This window comes from Cynoglossus semilaevis, chromosome 2 (genome assembly GCF_000523025.1).
Source record: "Cynoglossus semilaevis isolate Cse_v1.0 chromosome 2, Cse_v1.0, whole genome shotgun sequence".
NCBI classification, from domain to species: Eukaryota; Metazoa; Chordata; class Actinopteri; order Pleuronectiformes; family Cynoglossidae; genus Cynoglossus; species Cynoglossus semilaevis.
This window is the reverse complement of record NC_024308.1, coordinates 3,827,886-3,849,067: the sequence shown is the minus strand read 5'-3', so window position 1 is coordinate 3,849,067 and position 21,182 is coordinate 3,827,886. Positions and strand designations below refer to the sequence as shown.

The following is a 21,182-nucleotide window of genomic DNA, read 5'->3' as shown; positions in this document are numbered from 1 at the left end:
GACAAAACAGCTTTAATTTTTTTGATATTGCTGGAACACAGAGTCAATTTAATGACGGTTTATAAAGTGGATAAAATGACTGGAGATAGAGTGTGCCTCAATCTGACCTTCAAACTGATTCATCTTAGATTAACCAGATTAAGGGATTCGTTTTGACGGCTCTAATAAAAATACTGACTGATCAGCCATTGGTGGAGTCCAACCAACCAACCCTGTGTGACCAAATCAAGGCTGTCCACCAAAAACCAGACAAAAATAGACCGGACCATTATCCCCCATTTTTCTGTTACTCCCCCTTCATTTTCTCCCCCCTTCTGCTCCGCTTCATCTGCTTTTGTAAAGAGAGGCTCTGACACCTCAGAATGATGAACCCTTCCATCGCGCTGACCTTTCTCCCTCGGACTAGTCACCCGCCTCCCTGCCCTCTACACCATGCAGATGAGACAGAGACGGATGAAGATGTTCTAGAATGTGTGTGTGTGTGTGTCAGAGGAGGTGGTGGGCAGGGGTGACACGCAGTGATACAGTGAAATTAGTTTTGATCCAGACATGAGAGGCATGTCACAGAATAGTCCTGATGGACAGTTGTTATTAAAAAAAACAACAAAATCACACATTTTTCTGTGGATATATATCTGTTGATGTCTATTTTTCCTCATTTATTCTATATATGTAAAAGACATTGTTTGCTATTTTAAAAAATCACATCTTAAATTCAAACACAGTGAAGTCAGTGAAGTAAACACAAACTCTGTGTCTGTGTTTGGTGTCCTCAGGTCAGCTGTCCATTCCTTGTGTTGAAGAGAGACTGGAGAGTCCCCTGAGCCAACGCTTAAAAGACACACAGCAACATGGGAAGGTAACTGACACACACACACACACACACCCAGCAAGGTATTTGGGGCATCGGGTGAGCTGCAACCTTTGACCTTTGGCTTTAGGACAGAAACAGACTGAAGTCAAACTCTAACCATGTTGTAACAGTAGCAGCTCCTCCTCCACTGAGGCGTCGCCGTTTATTTCACCTTAATCTGAGACTTTTACAAATAATGTGAAATAAACTTATATCTACCAAAAACAGTTTAAATTAATTTAATTTAATATCAATAAATAAAACCATGGACATCTGACATGAATGACATGTCAAAAGGGACCTTAAAAAATACATTTAAAAGTGGGCTCTCGTCTGAATAACTTAAAATAACGACCCCCCCCTTCGTATAGATATTTTATTTCTAGACTCCTGTGATAAAAATAAAATAAAAATAATTGATATATATATTTATTCCTCTTATATAGTTGTTTATCTATTTAAAAGAGTAAAAGTCTTCCCTCATTGGACTGGACTGAAGTGAAGAAGGCAGTATTGCCCTGATCCCACTCTGCATATTTAAGTCCCCCTAGTGGCCAAAAGTAGAACCGAATAATTTCCCTTTTAATATGTTAAACTAAATACAGTGAATTTTAGTGTTCTATTGTAGCAGAAAAATACAAAACAAAAACAAATACAAAAAACAACAACTATTAAAATATAAATTCAAATGATTTGGGGGAAATTTTACATTGTTTTTTTTGTGTGAGTCAAAGGCTTCCTGTCTAGTTCTACTTAAGGGCTTTATCAAGGCCACATGATGGGCTGTTGTGAAGAGGAGGGTGAGCGTTAATTGCTTTTGGTTCTTATTGCTTTTTTTTTTTTCAACTTATTCAAAGATGGTTTTATTTTTAAATTTCAATCTCGTGTTTTGGAGCCACTAAACCTGTTAGCTTGAAATAAGAAATAATCAAACAACGTGCACAAGGCGTTTGATACGATACCTTTGATACTCCCACATCTGATTAGTGTTTCACTTAAACTTCTCCCTCTGTTTCTTTCACTCTTGGCAAACGGCGACGGCTCAATAACTTCCAACTGCCGTACTTTGCGATGAGATTGAGTCTGACTTTGCTCTCCGCCCAGCTTTGTTTTTTCTTCACAGCTGTTGGGTGGTCCATGTCTCTCTATTTCCTCTCTCCTTTACACACACACACACACACACACACACACACTCTCCCTCCCTCCCTCTGTCTCACTCATTGTCAGGTTCACAGGCGTCTGTTTCTCTTTCGTGCTCTGAAACTCTATACCTGAGTGGACACAGTTAGGTTCACACCAGAGGTTGCTGTGGTGTCCTTCCACAAAAAGTCAGTCGGAGGATAGTTAGGTGTGTGTGTGTGTGTGTGTATATGTGTGTGTGTACTTCTGGTTAGTTGGTCAAGATTAACTAAGTGATGTTGTGGTGGTCGGTGTTTGCTGTCCTTGAATTTCAGCTCAGAGCCTCGAGATCAGGGTTTAACAAATGAAATGACCAATTAACATAATTATCTGAACTGAAGTGCAAAAATGTATACTTAAAAAATAAAATCCCAATCCCATTTGTTATAAAACTATATATTCCTCTTATTTCCCTCACACCGGTGGAACTCACGTTGTATTTTTTTAAACGCCATTAACTTCTCTTTTTTGTTTTTTAAACTTTAATTCTAATTTGAAGTAAGAAATCCCTTAATCAATTTCTTGAGGTTTTGATGTCTGATACAGGACAAATTGAAATGTAATTGTTGGTTTTTATTCTTAAGTCAGAAATCCCTTAATCAATTTCTTGAGCTTTTGAATGCTGATAGAGGACAAATTGAAATGTAATTGTTGGTTAGACCTCAGTAGAATCACCCCAGTCGACCTGTTCCAGCCTGTTGAGTGTTGGAGCAGTTAGCAGCAGCAGCAGCAGCAGCAGCAGCTCCCTCTCAGTGCTGTTCACACGCGATTGGGAGTCCCATGACAGGCCAGCTGGAACTTTACGTCCACACACACACACACACGGAGAGAAAGAGAGAGAGAGAGGCCAAACCTGAGTGACTGACAGGCTGCTCGGCCAGTAAAGGATCTCTCTCTCATCCCTCCCTCATTCGGACTTTTCCTGTTTTGGCGTGAGTGCTTTATTCCCTCACTGCTGCCCAGATATAGCTCACGGATGTGGGCCACTTGTGGCAGTGACGCAGCACTACTGGCTTTTATCTGACTTTCAAATAATGTTGCTAATGTTGTCTTTGAATTTGGAGTATGCTGGGACTTCCTTCTTAGTTGTGTCTTTGTCTGCACTTCCTCATTTCTCTTACTTTTCAAGTCATCAGGATGTTTCTGGGTGGAATTGTTGACCAATGGAGAACAGGCCCAGTAGGTGGCAGTAATGCAACTCAAAGTAGGCAGAGCTACTGTGGAGAAAAAGTAGCAAAAAGGAAGTCAGATGAGCAGTGATGTCAAAGTGTTGTCAGCAAGGTTAGCTTAGCTTAGGACAGTTTTAAAAATACTGACCACTGTTGGAATTACATCTCCACATAATTTTTTATTTTTTTTGCATTGTTGATCATAACCCGAGTATTATTAAGAGTTATCAAAACCTGCTTTATATTTTTTAATTATTGTGTAACAGCTAACAAACAACACAAGCTCTGTGGAGCAGTATAGTTCACTAGCCATACTGTAATTATTGATGAGATGTAGTTTTAATTTTAACTTTGTATAAAAAGTTTCTAAGTTTGTTTATTAGACAGACTGCTGCAGCAGATCAGGTCCAGGACGTTCCAACTGCGTCCCTCTGCTGTAGGACAGGGACGGATTAGGATTCTAAACAAGAACAAGAAAAGAAAAATACTTCTCTCTAAATAATTGTGTGCCTCTGCTGGTAAATATGCTTGTAATCTGGACACCACCTAAAATGGATTATATCTGGGCCTGTTCTATTTTGGGACTTTTCCTTCACATGTTCTGCCACACACATTTTTCCTCCGGCTCTGGCAAAACCAGGTCGGACTATTAAAATGCTTCTTCTACAATGGTTTTCTGACCAAATGAGAGGCTCGTGAATGTCAGATGTTGCGCAGATTTGGCTGAGAGAAATTAAATTAAAATTTAAATTCACTTCAACTTCAACTCAGTGTCATTAAAAACCCTGAGCAGTGTGTTGAAGTACAGATCATTCCTCACGTCGTTCTCTCTCTCTCTCTCTCTCCCACTGACTTTACATAATTACACACACACGCACACGTGGCAGATCTTAGCGTTAAATGCACATTAACACTTGTCCTCACTCCGGCCTCTTCATTAGGAATACATGTCTGCAGGGCAACACCCATCATGTTCCATAAGCCACAGCAACTCGTGGTGATTGATCAATTAGCTCTGCTTAAAGCCGGGGCTCGAGCCAATCAATAGCACTGATCACCAGCCAAAGGTTTTTCATTAAGACCTGCTGCTCTGCATGAGTGGACGCCATTAGCATAGAGCAAACAGTCTGTGAGGAATGAACGCAGTTGAGGGAAAACACTGACACACAGTCCATTAGCACCGGACATCTTTTTTTTTTTTCTCACCGTACTGTAATCCATGTGTCTTTATCCTCCTCATTCAGTGGGGAAAAAAAATTAAAAATCATAGCCCCCGCCCCCCTTCCCCTTTTTTCTTTCTTAATAATGAGCCCCATTGAACTCACAGGGTCATCTGCAGCCCAACAACACAAAAGCACCTTTCTCAGCCCCCCACCCTAACCCTCAGTGGACCCAGGGGCAATTGTTTCACTCAAACAATCCTCACTGAGTGAAACGGTGTCTGTCTGCTGTGTCGTTAATGTGCCATCACTGCACCTCACTTCCTCCACAGACACAGGCAGTGCTGGCCTTGTTTCCTCCATCTGTAGGTCTGTGTGTGTGTGTGTGTGTGTGTTGATGGGGGGGGGGCAGTCACTTCATGTAACTGCGTGTTTGTAAGTATTTGTGTGAGAACGTAGTAAATGTTTCACTAAACACAGGAAGGATTGTAACCTTAGCCGTTTTGGTAACTACCTCTCTCACACACACACACACACTCTTACACACATATTGAGATACACTGAATGTCAGTTAAATCCAGCAGTGTTTTGTTTATTTTACCGTGGTTCACGAAGACTGGAAAAGTTCCTTATTCATAAGTCTGATGATTTCTAACAAATATAATATAATCATGTCACAGTTATATTTGTATATATATATATACTGCAGAGTTTTATGTTAAATGAGGAAAGGGAGAAACATGAGGAAGAATAATTGCGTGACTCGATGAATCAGAGGTAATTATTTATCAAAACACAGAAAATCCATAGAAATAAGAGGAATACATCTGCCTCACACACAGAAGTAGCAGCAGATATGGAGAGAAAACACAAACGAAAAAAAAATCCAATTTTTTATTACTCAATTACAGTGCCACAAACTGTGATTAAATACAGTTTAATATTTTAGTGTGGCTTATCAAGTTACTCAGATACTACAGTACTCGTTATTAGTTTCAGTGTGAAATTTCAGTCTTTCCCTTTATTAGACAGATGATTTGATAATAGACAAATCTAAAGATGTGTACAATTATATGTGTAGGTCTTTATTGGGGATAAACAACATGCATGTGTGTGTGTTTGTGTTTGAACCATACGTGTGTGTGTGTGTGTGTCAGCGGAAAGGATTGGAGTTGGTTGCAGAGATACTGGGGCAGACAGGAAGAGATCATCCTGGTCTACTCTGTGACTCAGGTTGTTTTGCGCACACACAGGGTTTTTTCCTGCAATGGCACTGCAGCGGAATAATATTTCCGTGTGTTATGAGTGGGTGGAATAGATGAATGGATGGATGGATGGATTAATGGATGGATGGATGGGTGGATGACACCATATCCACCCATCCTGGGAAGAGGAAGTCCCTATCAGAACACTAACAGGAAAGAGACTAAGCAAAAAAAAAAAAAACAAGTTCATGCCTTTTTGAACATTAAATCACTTCCTGTGGAGCTTTGGCTCTCCCCCTCCACCCCTCACCCCCCCATCATCCCCTGCTTTACATCCCAATGTGTTAGAACCACAAACCTACAGTTGTGATTTGTCAGTGTCTCAGGCCAAATGAACTCACAGCCGATGCACTTCCTGTACGACATGGCCCAGATGAGTGAAGTCACTTCTCAGAGTTGCAGTTGACCAGTCAACGTCTTCCTTTATGAACACAGAAACCCAGCTGTGCTGTAGCTCTGTCGCAGCGGCCTCCACTGTATGTACTGTACAGATAAGGCAGCGCCGCCTGCCGCTCTGATTTATCTGTGTGACTTGCAGATGCGATGAGTATCATAGGATGTGAGTGGCGTATAAATCCCTGCACCCTGACAGATCAGCAGCCCTGAGTGATCTGCCCGCTTTGATGTTCATCCAAAAAAAAAAAAAAAAAAACACAAAGAGACAAAGAGGGTGTTTGTTGTTTTTTTTTTCTTGCGGTGGACGCAGGAAATGGTTGTTTTAAAGGTGACAGGAAGAGACAACGAGTCCAGTTTTTTTTTTTAAATTCTAGGCAGAAGCAGCAGCCATCATTCTCCCCTGACTTGTAATTGTGTTCAGGTTCTGTGTGGCTCTAAATGTGGACGTCAGACGTCTGACTCCACACTGGTACCAGTGTAAAACCGGATTATCATATCTGTGGCCTCATCCACAGCACAGCTGAGCAAGAAAATATGACTTCCTTCCTCCAGACTTCCTGTTTATGTCTGAATGCAGGTCAGGAGAGTGAGACAGTGGTCTGTACCTCACCCACAGTCACCCCCCCCCACCCCACCCCACCCCCAGTCCTGACCCTAGTACTGATGGTACAGGATCTTGTGGAGCCCAGGGTGTCATTTGTCTTTCTGCAACCTGAACTTTTCACTGTAGTACAAGGGAAACCCCCCCCACCCTCCCCCCATGACTCCCCCTGGATGCTATGATTTAAACTGCTTTCAGTAGCGCTCGACAAAGACGTTTGATTTTTTTGTTTATACTTGTCATTTAGTAATTGTTCATTTAATTTTAACGACTTCAACCCTGACTTTAAAAAAAAATAACACACAACATCTCTATTGACACAATACGTTCTGATTCGCACAGTTTTTGGGTTTTTTTTTTTAAATCTACTGTGCAGCTGTGAAATCTTACATAGAGGAACTGATGATCTTTTCTATGTGCGATGGTATAGACAGATAAGGGGGGGTATTTTGGTTGTATGGAACCCCCCCCCGCCCCCAACCCTCCCTTCCCTCATGTCTCTGGGTGCAGTCATTAGGATGGCTTCTCCGGTCTAGAAATGAGAAAACATACTCTGCACTCCGGACTCATTGAGGATACTCCCCTGTCTCCTCGCAGCATCCATTATTTATGACTTTTTACAAATTCCGACTGACATTTTCATCAGCTGTGCGTGTCCGTGTCTGATTTAGCTGCTCTGGGTGTGTCCGTCCTCCCACTGCTGAGATGGAAATACAGGCTCAAGCACAACTTCTCGATATAAGATATTTTCACCTTTACATTTCGTTGCAGGTTCATCAGGTTTAATAAATCGGAGTTTGATGTTAATAAACTCCTGCCATTGTTTTGTTTTAGCCTTTTTGTATGACAATGAAATCAGCTACAACTTTTTTTTTCAGTTGTTTCCAGTCACAGACAGAACTTGTATTTGCTCAGTTTAGTGTTTAGTAGTTTTTTGTTTTTTGTTTGTAGTAAATGTATTTACCGTGATGAACTCCTGGGAAGAGTTTTTACTTGTACCTGTAGTCGGAGGCAACAAAGTTGCTCCGTGGATGAGTCAGTATTGATCCACCCAGTGCCCTGTGCTTTGGTATTCAGCCTGGGGCTCCAGTCAGCAGCCCCTCACCCTACATCACTCACCTCACATTAGACTGTGGGCTTGATATTCATCGATCTGTTACACTCTCTGGTACACTCCTGGAGAGAAAACATGTCAAATGCCAGTTTGCATGAACTCGAACAAAAGACCACCCACGTCCTGTCCAACGCACAAAGTAAAATAAATAAGTATAGTTAGTCAGTGAAAGATTCAAAGAAAAGGAACTCTAATCCAATACTGTTCCGTCCTCACTGTCATGTTAGTCTGAGCCAAGGTATTTGACCCTGGTGACTCTGTTGGAAACTCAAACGGCTCTAACATCATTAAACCATTATTGCATTGTTACTGTCAGAGGGAAGTGTAATGAAGATGTTGAGGAGAGATCACATCAGCGGCCCCAGAGCCACGGGGAAACATCAGCAGGATCTGGTTAAACTGCACTTCATCACTCGCTACAAATGTTTTCATGTGAAAATAATAATCTCTCTGGACAGAAATGTTTCACACATGTGTCCGAGATTTGGACTTCGAAATTGAAATTTTTCAACTTTTGTCCAAATGTTTTGTGCACAACAGCACTCGTGTTATTTTTCCATTCTCAAAATGAAACAGGGTTCGTGTAAAATGTAACAAACATGAACTGATGTACACATATATACTGACAACAGGCTGTTAAACAGACTTTATCTCAGTGTTGGATCAGATGTAAACTAATAAAAATGACACAGAGATAGAAGGATTCTACTTTAGTCTAATTTATTTCAGGCAGAGCAGCAGACGTGTGGCTCAGAGTAGTGCCAACTTTTATTTCTTTATCATTTTAAAAGTTCCTTCTTTTAATTCTTTAATATTTAAATTATTATTGTGTTTACTTTTTTGGCATCAATTTTATTTTATTATAATTTAATAAAAATAAAAACATACTATTAGAGAACAATAAAGTGATAGTAGTAGTAATAGTAGTAGAAGAGTGAAGACGTGCACACTAAAACGTTCAGATGAATTGTGAAGCGACAGCTGTTCTCATCTGAACGCCTGCCAGGAACTGGCCACGGAATTCTGGGAATAAAAAAAAAATTGGGAAATATGAGGCATACAGTAGATGAAAGGAAAGCTTGTTCCTGGTCGACTCGGTTTTTGATGTTGATCTCACCAACAGACCTGGAGATGCATGTGCAGTGACACATGCACAGACTCTTAAGATCCATCTGTGCATGTTCATCAGCTGAGACTCAGTGTGGCAGGAAAGTCAGGCTGAATCTTTTGTCTCCATTGAAGAAATAGAATGCCGTCGGTGACACTCAAGGACAACGTGCTCCGTTTGTTTGGCAACATTTAATGCAGCACTTCCCGGTAAACAAGACAAACAAATAACATTTAAAAATAAAAAAATAAACAGACATGGTTTTTAGGTAAAAAGGTTGGAAATTGAGGGAGAAAACTTGAAGCCTGTCACATAAGGATTCAGGAAGTTTGGTGAAACAGTGCGTTCACACTGTCTAGTTCAGTGGTTCTCAAACTGAGGTATGCGTACCACCGGTGGTACACGAGTGCTCTCTAGTGGTACGTGGGGAAAATTCATATTTTCACGTTTACATTTTCAATTGAATAAATCTGAAACATACCATGCACAATTAATGCACCATTCTAACATAAACATCTTTGGCAAAATCAGTAGCCGCAACATCCACCGCTCCCCTCGTCTGACACTGAACATCACTTGTAGCTCATGTTTAGAGTCAGTTTTTTTTTTTTCCTCTGGTCCAGTCCTACTGTTCAGGCAGCGTTTAACTGTGTGTAAATTTAATTCTCTCCATGTAGTCGATATATAAATAGCCTGGGATAGATTTTGAAGTGTGAGGACAGTATATATTTGCTGCATGATGTGTGTGTGTGTGAGTGAGAGAGAGATTGGTGATGATCCTGCTCTGCGTTGGTTCCTCAGCACTCGACGGCAGGTCACAGCTCAAGGCTGCCTCTGGTCCTGTCAGATTAAAAACGTTCTGGTTTTATGTGATGGGATGTGAGGCCACCACCCTGCTTCATTTCATGCTGCGGGCTATACATTTTACTGTATGCCTGTCAGCTCGGCTGCATACGAGCGCGTACACAAATTGTTGTTGTTGTTGATGTTGTTTTGGGGAGAATCATCTGTTGATTCATTGAAGAATCTACAGATGGACCATTTGTTTTCTGAAACGTTGACTTTGTTGAGAAATCTTTTTTTTTTTTGGTATGTAACATTTTTACAAGTTTATAGCAAACCCCCTGGAGGCTGACTTGGTTACTGCGCTTCTCGCAGAGTCCAAACACCTGCATCATTAGGTTAATAGATTCTGGATGATAGGTAAAAGTGTGAATGGTTGTCCATAAATGTGACCCTGTGATGAACTAGCTAAATGTCAAAGAGTTGAATGAATCTCTGCCAGTAGGAGGCAGCATTGCAACTCTAAGAATGTAGATATGTGTCAGATTCAAGAGCCAGTGAAACGAGTGAGTCAAAGTGGGAGAGAGGATCACCTGACTGGTGGAGGTGAGCTTCGTAAAAATCTAAACTAATTTCTCTGATCTATGGAACATAATTTGAGGTTAGTTTGGAGTGAGAAAGTAAAGATTTCAAATTTTTGGTTTACGTCTGAGATCTACAGATTAGAGGTTGTTGTTTCATTATTGTCTGACTGTTGATATCCAGTGTCCAAGCACTTAGGTATCTCAGCCATCCTGCCAAAGAACTCAATGTGTGTTTACAGCAGCCTCTGCAGGCCAGGTGAGGGAAGTGACATGAACTAAAAGTTGTCCATATTTTATATAAAGAAAATAATAATTTTGTGCGTAGCAGGAGAAGGGTCAACATTGGGTTGACTATGTATATCATTTTTTGACATCTTTGACCCCTGGAGGTCATGTTTTCTAACATTATAAATGGAGTGAAGATTTGTTAAAAGTTGAACTTTTTATTTCATAAATGTTCAGTGTTACTGTAAATATTTGCAGGAACTTTAATTTTGACAGACAAACATTAGATATGAATTGTCCTCACCTGAATGGACCATCGCTTCTGCTTCCTGCTTTAACTTTTCTGTTATTAAATGTGAACCACAGATGGGTTTCTGTAGGATTTTTTTTTTCCCCAGGATTCTGTTTCTGATGAACAGTGTCGTGACATTCAGGTTGTCATGTTATTACAGACGCCATAGACCTCTTTCTTTGTCGCTCCCATAAAGCACTCTTTGTGACACTGTCAAAGCAGAGGTCAAGATTCCATGTTCACTCAAGCATTTACCCTCGCCACTTGGCTGAGGTCTGGCAAGATTAATTCTTTTTGTGTCTTGCTATCTCTCTATGTGCCAGATTCATCTTCCGTACAATGGAGCCAAGCAAACACAGGGGAAATAAGTGCGTTCCTGAAAGTGTGTGTCTGTGTTTGTGTGTGTGTGTGTGTGTGCCTTTTTATAAGACATTGGTGCAACCGTTTAAACAGGGCGTCTGTTTGAATTAGATGTTCTAACCCACTGCTTGCTAAATGGATTTCTGAAGTGGCTGTAGTTGGAGGCTTTCAATCGGATGCAACCTTGAGTCCTTTTTTATGTGAGCTCTGTAGGATTTAAGTGCCGGTATAACATGAGCACGACTGAATACATGCTCGTCATTTTTTTAAATTGAAAAATCTCCGAAGGCTCTCCCCATTGTGCAGGCAATTAATGGAATGCTGGCAGCAAGGTTCAGGTGCTTAAAAGTTGTATTTTTCTCTCTCTCTCTCTGCAGCTCGCTTTTAATGACTAATAAAGGATAATCATGGTGAAAAAAACATCACAATGCTGTAGGCTTCCTCTTTATGCACAATGATGTATAATGCATGTTTGAAATAAAACAGCAGCGGCCTTCGAACCTTTCCATCTCCGAAACCTTAGTGTGTTTGTTTTGCATTCAACAGGGAGGTTTTTAGCATAACAATAGTGAATGTGCCTATTAATTTGATCCTTACCTTTTTTAAAGTTTGTCCATCAGGCCACCAATCAGAGAATCCGACAGCTGCTGTCGGAGGTAAGTGATTAGAAAGTTGGCTAATTGCCTCTGTGAAGAGATTGGATTTTTTTTTCCCCCTGATCCTCCGTTTTGTTCTGCTGTGATCGTCAAACAAATGAAACGATGACGAAGACAGAAGGAAATACTTTGTGGTTATTGTACACATTGCTGTACGCTAACTCAGACATGGGCAAACCATGGCTCGCGGGCCAGATGTGGCCTGTTTAGCTCCTTATTCCAGCCCACGAAACTTGTCCAAATTATATAATTGATTTCCGTGCAATGCCCGAGATTCCTCAATAGATACGATTTTTTTTTTTTTTTTTTATTTAAAAAAAAAAAAAATTGGTCATTTTGGGCATTTATATTTATTTACTATTTTTAAATTTCCCATATCTGGTCAATTTTGTTGCTATTTTTGTATTTTGGCAGAATTATAAAAATATTATTATAAATTGGTGTTTTGACCTGATCTGTCCACCAGGGTCAGGTTTTGCCACCGTGTGTTTCAACCTGTCCGGCTGTGCTCTTCTCGGCCCTCGAGCTGTGCCTGAAGGTGGACTGAGCAGCAAACAGACATATTCCAGCATTCAGTTACATCTTTTACTGCAATGTTGGAACACTTCCAAAATCTTTCTTTTTTTTTTTTCAATGCCCCCAGTCTCTTTTCTTCGGCTGTGCTTTGACAATTCAGGGAAACGAACAAACACATCTCGGTAAACATGAGTGATGTAGTTCCAGAGTTTAAAAGCTTCAACAATGGCAGACACAACTTGAGGCTGTTTGTGTGACGCAAAGGAAAACTTGTTTAGAAACTGACAACAAAATGTGTCTTTCTGTGTGTGTCTCTGTCTGTGTGTGTGTGTGTCTGTGAGAGGCGATGTTGCTTTTGGCAAGTTATTCATTTGTGATTTTTTTTTTTTCTGCTCTGTGTGCGGTTTATCTTCTGAGCTGGTCGGTGTGGAGTTGATGTCCACCTTCAGGGATGCACATAGCATGCATTTATGAGTATTTTCACCTGAGGCTGCACTTGTTAGAGTCTGTGGATAAACGTATATACATTATTTATACAAATTCAGAGCGAGAGCAGAAGTAGGTTTAACACATTTACAGACAGGAGGCCAGGCACTGCAAGCCAAGCTGCTAGTGAGGATTGTAACACTGTGCACCTGGGGATTGGGCTGGACGTCTGCCCAGCTGTGACCAGCATGTTTAACCAGCATGAGAGCATGCTCTTATAGTCAGCAGTCGTAGCTGAAAAAAGCAAACACTGGATAGTCAAAAAAATGTCACTTAGTTGAACAGATTTTTGCTATTTTATTTTGTCTTCCTATAAAAATGTAGTGTATAATTGTGTGTTGTGTAAAAGTGTTGACTTTTTTTTCCTTAGAATTCTTACCTTTATAACAAAAAACAAGGTGTTCATGGTCAGAAATTTCTCCTTTGTATTTGAATCTGAAACTGAAGTAAATAAAATAAAAAAGTTTTGATTTTTTTTGCACTATGCCAATATGAATATAAAAATATAAATTGTGAGTTTAATGTAAAAAACAAAAAAAATAAAAAATTCAAAATATTGAAAATGAAAAAAAAAAACCATAAAAACATTTTTCATTTTATATTTACATATTTATATTATACAGTGATCCCTTGCTATAACGCGGTTTACTTTTCACGGTTTCGCTACTTCACGGATTTGCATCGTGCATTGTGTTCTGCATTCTGATTGGCTAAAAAGTCACTCCGCTTCTTCTCTACCTGTGCGCCAATAACGTTGCGGTTTAATATGTACACGTACGTAAAACAGCTTGCCAAATTGACATTACGTACGTGCAAATTCTCTTGCAATTTCGAGTTTATCAAACCCCATAATGTCGACAAAACGCTCTGGACCGGCAAAAGTACCTGCGGTAGGGACCAAAAGGCAGCGGAAGATGCTGTCTATCGGTGATAAAGTAAAACTATTGGACATGCTAAATGAAGGTAAAAGCTATGCGGCTGTAGGTCGGCATTATGGAATTAATGAATCTTCCGTTCGTTCCATAAAGAAGGAAGAAAAAAACATAAGGAAGACAGCAGCAATAAGTTTTAATAAGGATTCAAAAAGGGTTGCAACTGCCCGCAACAAGACCAGGTAATTTGTATTTTTTTCATAATCATTTTTAATTTTCTCCCGTTCACGGTGGGCGGTGCTAATCTCCGCAATTTGAAGCCTTCTGTTCACGTTGATGATTAAAATTATTATTTGACAGTACATTACAGAAGTTATTTGTTGAAACGTTTCTAAAGTACTTTTATTTTACTTTATTTGTGAAACAAATGGTTGAGACTGTAAAATGGTTTGTTCGTTCTTTCTCTTCTTTTTCTGAGTATTTAATTGTAAAAAAAATAAAGATTTCTACTTCACGGATTTTGCCTATCACGGGTTCTTTTTGGAACGTAACCCCCGCGAAAAACAAGGGTTTACTGTATATAATATTTTTCCTTATAGAATCTAGAGCTAAACCAGCCCGAAATCATACATGTCAAAGGTCAATGTTGAAAAGTATAAGAATCAAACTTCAATGTTATGCGACACGGAGGATTCAAACCCTGGTCTCATGTAACAGTATCAGAGGTGTTACATGTGTAGAGACCTGTGACAATAACACTGAGAAGACGTCCGACTGAGACTGTGTTGGTATAAATTAGTATTAGTACTTTTCTACTGGTATAAACCACTCGAATAAAAGTACTTCATGTCAAAACTCGGTGTACAACAAAGGATCCTTTCATGTCAGAGCTGGTTTGTGTGAGTCAGAGGTTGAAAGACTTCAATGGAAACACAGGTTTCTGTGACCTTGACTGTTACTTTGGATTAATTCACTCACACAGTAATAACGATGAGAGTTTGATGAGAATTGCACTCGATGGAACTGTAATTGTGACGATCACAGATGGATGAAAGAAATCTGTGTCCGACGGTGATCAGATGAAAAGGCCGTGAGTTCTGATGTCAGTTCAGAGGATTTATGAGAGCGATGGTTTGAATTTTTTGCATTACCTAAATTAATACCCTGATTGAATCTGCCTTGTTCATATGGCATGTCATTGTACTTGAAAACCTCTTAATTTTTACTCTGATGAATATTCCTTCAAATATCTTCTCCTTTAATCCACATACTTACCTTCTTCTCCTTCATTTCTCCAGGATCCTCCTCCTCCTCCTCCACCACCTCCATCCAAAGAGGACGACTTCCCCACTGGTTGTAGTCTCCATGTTCCCATGGAGTTGGAGTTTACAACTTCCTGTTTCCCTCGTAGCCCCGCGCCGCAGAAAAGCTACGGTCTCGTGTACGTAGACTGACCTTGTTGCTGAAGAGGTGATTATGATTTTTTTTTCTTTTCTTGTTTCCCTTTATCTTTACATTTCATGTCAAGTACAGCCAGAATTGTCATGTTTGTATTTTTTTTTTATTGGTATCTGAAGTAGTTTGATTTTTGATTTATCTTTTCTTTTTGTTTATGTTTTTATGACGTACTGTATGAAAACTGAAGCTGTACGGCTGCAAAATCTTTTTCAGTGGTTATTTTATAGTTCACTTGTGAAAGCTGCCTCTTTGACTGTACATATGCCTCTCAGAGCTCGTATTTTTGGTCCTGTATTGTGTGCATTTGTCGTCATTCTTTTTAAGTAATGAACTCATAAGTGTGAGAAACATACCGTATAATGTGACTACAACATTCCTGATGTCTTTCAACCAGGTTCTTTAGTGGCATGAGCTCCACGCCTTTTCTCTTTTAACTTACAATATTAAGAAATGAAGAAAAAAATTTGGTAGATATAGTTTTGAAGGATTTTTGTGTAAAGATGGATATTTTATATATTCACAAATGTAAAAGAAAAATCTGCCATAAGTACCCTAAAAAATATTTATCTGAAATGTGTGGGAAGTGTTCATGACTATTTTGTGTTTTCTATAAAAATGATAATAATAATAAAAAACTTGGAAATTAAGAAACAAACTAAAGACTGTGTTAATGTTGGACGTTGTTGTGGACGATGGGAAGTTTGTGGAAAGTTTATAAAGACAGGTCAACAAGGAGATGAGCTTGTGGTTTCATCTCATGTCCACATGTCAACAGGTCCATCAGGATGTAAAGGTAACTATTTTCAGAATAGATTGATTTCTAAAGTCTGACATTTGTAAATCTATTTCTGACTGCTGACACTTTCTCTAATCTTTATTTCCCAGGAGCAGGATGTTGTGAGGAGGAACGCTACTGTTGGTGAGTAACGATCCAGATCCACTTATACATGACTTTAACACTCAGAATATCATGCAAACGCAATGCAACATGAACTGGTGCCCCACCAAACACCGCTGTGTGTATCTAACGTTCTGTCAAAATTGTGACCTTATTTACAGCTATACACAAAAAAACACCATTTTGATTCTTTATTAGACTACAACTTAAGTCTGTATTTGTGGGATGTTGCATTTCTCTTGCAGTAATATTTTGAATAGTTTTTTGTTATAAACTGCTGGCCTGTGATCACAACCAGCAGGAAAAGGTTAATTTTTTGTCTTGTTCAGAAAATATTTCTTGAGTTTGTTAATTTTTTCGATCATGGAGCGTTCCATTTATTCACAATGACGGTTCTTATGAACTTCGAATAACAGAGCGGTAGCTTTTTTTAGCTGAGTCTTGTTCAGAAAATATTTCTTGAGTTTGAGATTGTCCAACCAAACCAGTCCATTGATGTGGAATGAATGTGAACATGCAGTAGAAAGAGACCAAGGGACCCTGGATGAGTAAACACCACGGCTTGTTTTGTTGAGCAAGTACTGGGGACAAAAGCAGTCACAATTATTTTACAAAGAGCTCCATGTGAGGGTAACTTTGGCTGCTGTTTTATATTAACTATAGACAAATAATAATAATAATATCAAGACAGTTTGGTCATTTGGGGCACAGTTATCCAAGTCACAGGTCACAGAGAAGAGGTGCAGTCTTTGGTATTAGAGCAAACCGTACAGGACAAGGACGGAGTCTGAGATTTAGGAAAAAAAAAAACACTGACTTTCTTGAATACAACACAGACTTGTATAAGGAATCAAAATCAATTGTGCCACTGTTTCTCTTTTTTAACTTTTTTTTTTTTAAATCCTGTCATTGTTTTGCTCCCGACCTGCGTTTTAAACCAACGAATGGAACCAAAAAAACAAGAACATGCAACAGAAAAACAAATTTATTCTGCCGCAGACACCTCACCTCATGTAACACGAAGATGGAAACCCAGAGGCGCAATAAATTATCTTTCATTTATATTCGTAACCAGTGACATACTGTACATCAAAAAGGTAAAAGCACTGTAAAAAAAAAAAAGAGGCTACAAATCGCTGAAGGTGAAACATGGAACCCTACAGAGCAACGTTTAAGAAACAGACGTTTGAATGCCAGCAGACACAGATAGAAATTTTAAGTGATTCCCTTTGATTTTAGTGTCTCACGACATAATTTAAGTACTGCTCAAAACAAATAAAAATAATAATAATAAAAAAGCACTGTACAGACATCAAATAAAGCAAACCAAAAGGATTTTTTTTTTCATTTAGTCAATTTCATTTTTTTTAGGAAATCATTGCTTTGCAATTGCTGCTTCATCACAGTTCTCTCCCATATTAGCACAGAAATGTAAACACCTGTTCAATTATTCTTTTTTTTTTAAATTTTTTACAACAATATTACTTTATATATATATTTATGTATATTTGTACATATTTTTCATTCACATCTGCACGGTTAGCTAGCATGGTAATGAAATAAGGCAAGACTCACATAACTGTGACATCACAAATCTTTTTTTTTTTTTTTCGTCGTCTTCTTTTATAATACTGATTATTTACGTTTTTTGTCATTTTCTTTTACTGTTCTGCAGCAGGCTTTGGTCTTTCCGGACAACGTTTCGGGGTCGATCCATGTCCGTGTTTTCCAGAATCACTTAATGAAATGGCGGAAAAAGAGGTTGAGGAATTGAAAGGGAAACGGTGGATAGATACAACAGTTTCAGGTGAAATTATTAACTGAATTTATTTAACACTGGTCTTTCTGAGGTACACACTAGGAAGAATCAGGGAACAGGTAACGAGGAAGAGGATCCACAACTTGACCAAGACTAGCAAATGACTTCCATAACAAGAGGGAAAAAAATGTAATTTTTTTTTTATTGGCCTATTTATAATGTTACTCATTAAAGAATGTTCAGACCTGTTTTGAAAACTTTCTGTTCTTCCTTTTCAGTCAGTTCAAGCTGCCATGGCAAAAAGAAACACAAAAACCAAAAACTTGATGGTTCATTAGAGCCTCGCTTTGTTTCCCCAGATAGTCTTCACAGTACCACGACAGCAAAAAGTCAGTTTCAGTGAAAAAGATCAAGAAAGAGAGAGCACACCCGAGGAGAACTGACCCAAAACCAGCCGCTGCTCTGCTCTGGAGGAAGTGTAACTCAACTTCCTGTCATCAGTGACGAAACACTGAAGAGCTGTTCATTCTTCAGGAGTCCAGTCTTGATAGTCTGTGCTCTTACAGAGGATTAAATACCATCTTATGTTTTCAATGCAAATGCAGTGTTTGTTTCAAGTGTGTTTGTCTTTTCAGTATTTTCAGTGGGACTGAGCAGCGGTTCCGCTTCGTTGGCGTCAACACTCTTCTCCTGCTCGTCCAGATCTGAAGCTCCAGGTCGAGTCTTAAATATCACCACAAGCTCACTTTAAACAGTTTCTAGCTTCTCCAGGTCAACACCGGGGGCAAGTCTGAGCTTTTTTTTTTTTTTTTTTTTTACAGTTTTGGGGGGGCTGCAAAACACCCCCACTGGAGGCCGTGTTTGTCTTTTCAGTATTTTCAGTGGGACTGAGCAGCGGTTCCGCTTCGTTGGCGTCAACACTCTTCTCCTGCTCGTCCAGATCTGAAGCTCCAGGTCGAGTCTTAAATATCACCACAAGCTCACTTTAAACAGTTTCTAGCTTCTCCAGGTCAACACCGGGGGCAAGTCTGAGCTTTTTTTTTTTCTTTTTTTTTACAGTTTGTGAGGGGCTGCAGAATCACTCCACTGAAGTCCATACTGCTGCACTGTGGTTAGCGCAGTCCTCCTCCTAAGCTCTCTTGGCGTGGAGCATTTCAATGAGCAGGTTGTTGCAGGGCACGTCGCCGTTCAGGTGTTTGTAGTAAAGGTATTCCTCAGCCTGCAGGCTGATGGCTCGGATCTCAGGCAGCCGCAGCAGCAGCTGGCCGAACTTGTCCGTTTGCTGCGGGTAGTTGCACATGACGTAGTCCAGCAGCGCCGCGTTGACCTGCTCCTGGACGCTTTCTACAAGGTGAAAGTTCTCCAGGTTCTTCACATCTGGAAACCAAACAACAGAGGAGGGTAAGAGGAAGTGTGATTTTAGCATTTTGTGGAAAGTTCTTCACATAATGCTTAAAAGTTTGTGCTTTTGTCTTAAAGGTGCCAACAATATACTGCAGTATGTCCAGGAAAATCAACTGGGAGAAGACTCTGCACTGGATGGTAAGATGTAGCTTTGAGTTTTGTCTTATGCACTTGTTTTAGGAGAGAAACTACATCTAAAATAGTCAAGTTAAGGAAATCAAGAAATATATTACATTTTTACTCTTAATTGAATAGTTCCTTCTTTTTTTTAACTTAAAGTGGAGTTACACCACATAAACTATTCCTCCCCACTGTTCCTTCTACTCTGACTGGTCCCCTGAGACTGTGAGGTAGAGGGAAACAGGTAAAAGTGAAAAAAAAAAAAAAAAAGATGTTGCTCCTCCTGAGACACTAATTTCCCAGGAGTCCATGAAATATTTAGGGCAAAGTTACAGTCAAATTAGTGGCACGGCTGCAACTTCAGCTCCAGAAATGCCTTTACAGATTTTTTTTTTTTAAAACACAAAACAGGCTGCGTTCATATTATTTACTAGAAGGTGATTATTCAAACGTTTCAGACTCATGAATACAACACTTTGAATATAAAATGATTGAAGTGCAATAATTTATTTAGATGGGAACTTTTTTCCCCCACATTATTTCAGGCTAAAAAAGACCCCAGAATGTAGCTTCTCTGAGCTGCGACGTACAAGCACTTTTCTTTAACAATAATAGGATCACCAGGGGTTTGAGCAGATTACTGCAAGACAACACAAAATTTTGCTAAATGGATAACAGCGGCGCAGAGCACGGCATGGTTAATAAGCATGTGTGTGTTTGAGTGTGCTTAAAAATGACTGTGATCGTCCACAACATTTTTTTTTAACTCTGATCGAGTGGACTGATGGTGAACCAGCCCTAGTCTCTCTCTCTCTTCGTGTTTCTTACACAAACACACACTGAAATCCACACATTTAATCCAATCGTACACACACACACACACACAGAGGTCCACCCACCCAGAGCATTAGGAGGAAGGAGGGGGAGATAAATCAGCTGCTAATGAGGTCCACAGAATGAGAAGCAGGTCCTTCCAGGCACTTCCATCTATGATGCACTCTGCCATGCTATTACAATCTCTCTGCATCACTCTGTGTGTGTGTGTGTGTCCACTCTTAGGTTGCTTCGAGCATCTGCGTGCTCACCCTGACCCCTATGTGACACAGCGGGGGCTAAATAAGGCCGAGAGGAGGGCAGGAAGAGGGTGAGAGGGCGTGGCCTCGGACAAAGGAGCCTCCAAACAAACGTGAGGCATTTTTTTTCTTGCTGACGCTCAGCTGTCTGACCCCGGTAACTGAATCCTGAACCAGCTATCAGCACCAGCCTCACTCAAAAGCATTAACAAACCCTTACTACCTTACATAAGCTAGCCGAGTAGAACTTGTGCTTTGGGCTCATTAGCTTGCCAACGTCCTACGCATGTCGGCAGGGAGAAAATGGTTGATTTTCATCTGCACAAGAAACATTTAGCAAAAAATTTGAAACTAAAGAAAAACCTTAGCATAAAAAAAACCAGAAATGTTTTGATGATCTGGACTCGATTGAGCTTTTCAAACTAAATAGAACAGATGGCCAGTAGGGGCTGTTGTGAAAAAAGAATACACAAACATTTTGTTTGTTACAGCTTACGATTGGAAACATCTATGCATTTTATTTTGTTGTGTCCAGTGTGGAAAATATCATTAACAAACATTTGAGGCTCTAAATGAGTGTAAAAAAAAAAAAAAACATCAGATTCTTTTCTAACATTACATACTGACCTTTGACACTTTGGTTTAGTTCAAACAAAGCTTTTCTTAAAAAAAACAAAACAAAAACAATGTTAAATTAATCGAATAAAAATAAGGAAAGACAGATGAGGAAACGATCACTGTACATTATGATTAAACTAATCTGTTTGAGGATGTTTGACACACCTCTGAGCTTTGAGATTGTATTTATTTGCAGTAACATGATGAGTTAATGCCGATTACACATGAGGCAC

At 39.6% G+C, this 21,182-nt stretch overlaps 2 protein-coding genes across 2 annotated transcripts in view; one reads left to right on the top strand and one right to left on the bottom strand.

Moving 5' to 3' along the window:
* The window catches only part of LOC103394453 (adhesion G-protein coupled receptor D2), a 71,950-nt gene extending 55,654 nt beyond the window's left edge, over positions 1 to 16,296 (top strand). The window contains exons 24-25 of the mRNA XM_025053947.1: positions 777 to 859; positions 14,918 to 16,296. Coding sequence (XP_024909715.1) covers positions 777 to 859; positions 14,918 to 15,073 — 239 coding nt within the window. The 3' untranslated portion in view covers positions 15,074 to 16,296. The remainder of the gene's footprint in view (positions 1 to 776; positions 860 to 14,917) is intronic.
* Positions 16,297 to 18,780: 2,484 nt separating this feature from the next.
* nr5a2 (nuclear receptor subfamily 5, group A, member 2) lies at positions 18,781 to 20,876 on the bottom strand. The gene has a single exon (XM_025053869.1). It carries the CDS (start codon positions 19,158 to 19,160, stop codon positions 18,864 to 18,866), a length of 297 nt encoding a protein of 98 aa, XP_024909637.1. The 5' UTR covers positions 19,161 to 20,876; the 3' UTR covers positions 18,781 to 18,863.
* Positions 20,877 to 21,182: the final 306 nt, after the last annotated feature.

Excerpts from the sequence above, each read along its gene's own strand:
- nr5a2 (XM_025053869.1), bottom strand. The coding sequence starts at position 19,160 with ATGCTAAAATCACACTTCCTCTTACCCTCCTCTGTTGTTTGGTTTCCA.